Source organism: Geospiza fortis, unplaced genomic scaffold (genome assembly GCF_000277835.1).
Source record: "Geospiza fortis unplaced genomic scaffold, GeoFor_1.0 scaffold425, whole genome shotgun sequence".
NCBI classification, from domain to species: domain Eukaryota; kingdom Metazoa; phylum Chordata; class Aves; order Passeriformes; family Thraupidae; genus Geospiza; species Geospiza fortis.
The window spans coordinates 711813-715709 of NW_005054387.1; the positions used below are offsets into that span (position 1 = coordinate 711813).

The window sequence follows — 3897 nt, forward strand, 5'->3', positions numbered from 1 at the left end:
CCCCGCCGCCCCCCCACGGGAGCCACTGATGTCCCTGCACCAGCCCCTGGCCCTGGCTCTGCCCCTGGCTGTGCCCCTGGCAGCCTCCCAGCCCTCTCTGTTTGCTTAGCACCCAGCACCAGCCCGCTCTGGCCCCCGGACGTGACTGTAAAGCAAATAATAATGAACTGCAGAGCAAATAATAATGAGCTGTTTAATACACCGCCACACACGCTGGGCGCCAAGAGCGAATTCTCAATCAGCTCCCGATGCTTCTGCCAAGGGCTGCGTGCTGGAGCTGCCTCCTGAGCGCCCAGCCACGGCTTTTCTGCAGAGCACTGTTGGTTTTGGTTTCCTTCCTCCCTTCTTGTTTTTAACTGGCTGCAGCTGAATGACTCCCAATGGCTGATTCACTCGCTGGCCACTAAATAATTCAGCAGCTTCCCCTGCTGCCTGTGCCCACGTGGCCCGTGTGAAGCAAGAGCTGCCGAGTGCTGTGGGCAGCTCTGGACTCTTGCTGGTGGCTGGGATAAAAATAGGATGTGGAGCAAGTCAGATGCTTGTGCAAGAAGGGTGCTGAAGTGCACGGGGAGGGCTGGCGACAGGGATGTTCTGAGTGGCTCCCTGGCTCTGTTCCCACTTGCTGTCTTGCTCCAGGCCTCCTGACTTAGTGGTTTATGTCTTTTAGGGGTGGAATTCCTGTGGGTGGGTAATTCCCTTTGCAGAGGGTGAAAGTGAAAGCGCCCTCGGGTGGGAAGGTGTGTGGGTGCAAAGCACTGAGAGTCAAGGTAACAGCTTTCCTTCCAAACCCACAAAATCCTGCAGCTGGAACCGACCAGCATGACCCGTGCAGTGTGGGCTTTCGAGGGTGTCATCCTTCCCATGCTGGTTTCTCACCCCCAAAAAGTCATGTTTGGTGGCTGCTCTGCCTCTCAATGCTCTTGGTGTAGTGGCAACCCCTTGGGAGGAATTCAGGGGCAATAGAATGTGCTCTTGGATCACATTGGAATTTTGTGTGGCCAAATCCCCATTCCATGCCAGTGAATGGAGGTGCCACATGTGTGTGTCTCTGTCTGTGCTCTCCTCCAGGGACAGTGGGGATGACATTGAGCTGGTGTCCTGTGCACAGGGACCCTGTCTGCCAGGCAGGACAACCTCGTCCAGCTGCGAGTTCCTGAATGATGGTAAGGAGCTACATCTGGGAAAGTCTGGGACTCCCTCAGAGCCATAACCTAGCCCTCAGGTGTCTCTGAGATCCAGGAGTATCCAACACAGTTGCCTGCAGAGCAGGACAGTCCCCAGCTTTGCCCAGTGATGGTGGGTGATGCTGAGCCATGCACTCATCCCTCTGCAATTTCCCTCCCAGAGGTACCCAGGCCACCAGACAGATGTGCCCTGCCCAGCTCTCACAACGCTGCCATGGCCACCTCTGTCCCCGTGCCCCCCGGCCGGGGCAGGGACTCCCTGGGGGAGCTCCTCACCCACGTCCCACTGGAAAACTTCCTGCAGACGCTGGAATCCTCCCCCACTGCTGGTGGGCACCTCACAGGTACTGGGATGCAGGATGCAGCACCCATCTCACTCTGGAGGGTGCACAGAGGGCGAGGAGGATGGGGGGTGATGTTCAGGTGCTCCCTAAAAACCTGCTGTCCCTGTGGGCAGGGGAGGACAGCGAGGCCGAGGCTGAGATCAACCTGTCTGACTTCCCCTGGTTCCATGGGACCCTGTCCCGGATCAAGGCAGCCCAGCTGGTGCTGTTTGGGGGCGCCCGCAGCCACGGCCTGTTCGTCATCCGGCAGAGCGAGACACGGCCGGGCGAGTACGTGCTGACCTTCAACTTCCAGGGCAAAGCCAAGGTGGGTGTCCTCTGCTCCTCCCTGTCCTCTGCTCCTCCCTGTCTTCTGCTCCTCCCTGTCCTCTGCTTCTACCTGTCTTCTCCTTCTCCATGAATGTTAGTGTAGGAGGGACAGGGGTAGCACAGTCGGGACGGACGGAGATGAGAGATCTCTGAAGCCAGGGCTTGGAACTTGGGGTTTATTGCAAAGGGCCTGGGTGCAGGGCCCTGCTGGGAGCTGCCAGCCACAGCTCAGAGCAGGCCTGAGAGAAGAGAGGGGCAGAGAGGATGAGAGGGTAAGAGAGCAAAAGCATAAGAGAGTAAAAAGGGTAAGAGGGCAAAGTTCCCATTACAATACAATAAATCTTCTTCTGTGTTGAATATTCTGATTCTCACTAACCAGTCTAGTACAAGATACAAATCCTATAGCATTTACATACAGCCTATAAGAATCATTACATTACCACACTGTGTTACATTTTAAACCCTAAAAACTCCTCTTTGGGCCCCTTCTGCCAAGCTGGCAGGGTCTGCTCTGACCCTTGGGCCTGTCTGCAAGCAGAGGGAATTGTTTCATCAAAAGGGGATTACATTCAGCTGGCCACACCATTGTTTTCCAGTTGCTCAGTAACTGAGGTATCTCAAAGCTTGCTTTCATTTCAATCTCACTTATAGTTTCTATATTCTCAAAATCTTTTCCCAGACAATCATATTAATAAGACTTTCCTGTTTCATCTTCCCCAACATGTTAGTGCCAGCCGTGCCCAGCACCTCAGATTCCTTCTTGCTCTGTGGGTAACCCCAAATGCAGCAGCTCTGCAGGGAGCTGAACCTCGGCAGGGCATCCCTCAGGAGCACCTGCCCTTGTGCCCTAAGACCCCTCTGCATCCTGCCCAGCCCCTTCTACATTTTCCCAACTGGATCAGTGCCTGTCACGTGAGCATATGGATAAATACCCATGGGGGCTCAGTGTAGCTTGGCACACCTTCCCCTGCCCTCTCCTTGTCTGTCTGTTCCTGAAGTACACAGATGCCCTATGAAAAACCAACCACAAGCAGCTTTTTGCTGGGTCCCTTTTCTAGCAGAGATTGCCCGTTCTTGTCACCTTGCAAGAAGTAGTTCAGGTGGGCTGGAGGCTTTCCCAGGCTGGCTGTGACCCCAGAATCAGAACTTCAGCTGCTCCTGGTCATACCCAGACACCCTTCTCTCTGTGTGTTTCTGTATGTTGTTCATCCAGGAGGGGTCAAACTGGTCCTGGAGCTTCAGTGAGGTAAAAGTGAGGTACACTGAGTGTAAAAGTGAGGTTTTACAGGCAACACCCTGCAGCAGGGTAAACACAACAATCCTGTTAGGAGCAACCCCCCCTTGGCTGATGAAGGTGCAGATTGCAAGGGTGAGTCTCACCCTCAGACCCCCAGCTCACCCCATGCCCCCTGCACTTGCAGCACCTGCGGCTGTCGCTGAACGAGAGTGGGCAGTGCCACGTGCAGCACCTCTGGTTCCAGACCATCTTTGACATGCTGCGCCACTTCCACACGCACCCCATCCCGCTGGAGTCGGGCGGCGCCGCCGACATCACCCTGCGCAGCTACGTGGTGGCACAGAGCCCACAGCCAGGTGGGTGCCAGGCTGGGTGGGAACTGGGATATTGTCCCTCAAAAGGGACAGATCCATGGGATTCCCTCCCTAAAGCAGCGCCCCGCTGATGTGTGTGGCTCTGGAGGTGTGCCAGGGTGGGTGTCACCCACTGGAGGTGCGCACTGAGACCCAGGCAGCAGCAGGGCTGTGTGGGTGTGACCCCTGTCCCTGCCTGTGGGTGTCAGTGCTCTGTGACCCCTGGCTGTGGGTGACAGTGCCCTGTGACCCCTGTCCCTGCCTGTGGGTGTCAGTGCTCTGTGACCCCTGTCCCTGCCTGTGGGTGACAGTGCCCTGGCTCGGACAGGACAGGACAGAGATGTCTGCAGGCTCGGAGCATTTTGGTATGAGAGAGAGTGGGAAGGAGGGTTGGAGAAGAACAGGGTCAGGGATGGAGAGGGGGTGTGGGAAGGTACCAGAGGGAGGGAGCCGAGCCTGCAGGCAGCACA

At 56.3% G+C, this 3897-nt stretch overlaps 1 protein-coding gene across 1 annotated transcript in view; it reads left to right on the top strand.

The window, feature by feature from the left end:
* SH2B2 (SH2B adaptor protein 2) overlaps positions 1 to 3897 on the top strand; it is a 23139-nt gene that overhangs the window by 16983 nt on the left and 2259 nt on the right. The window contains 4 exon segments of the mRNA XM_014308812.2: positions 1069 to 1163; positions 1346 to 1528; positions 1642 to 1835; positions 3259 to 3441. Of these exon segments, the coding sequence (XP_014164287.1) occupies positions 1069 to 1163; positions 1346 to 1528; positions 1642 to 1835; positions 3259 to 3441 (655 nt within the window).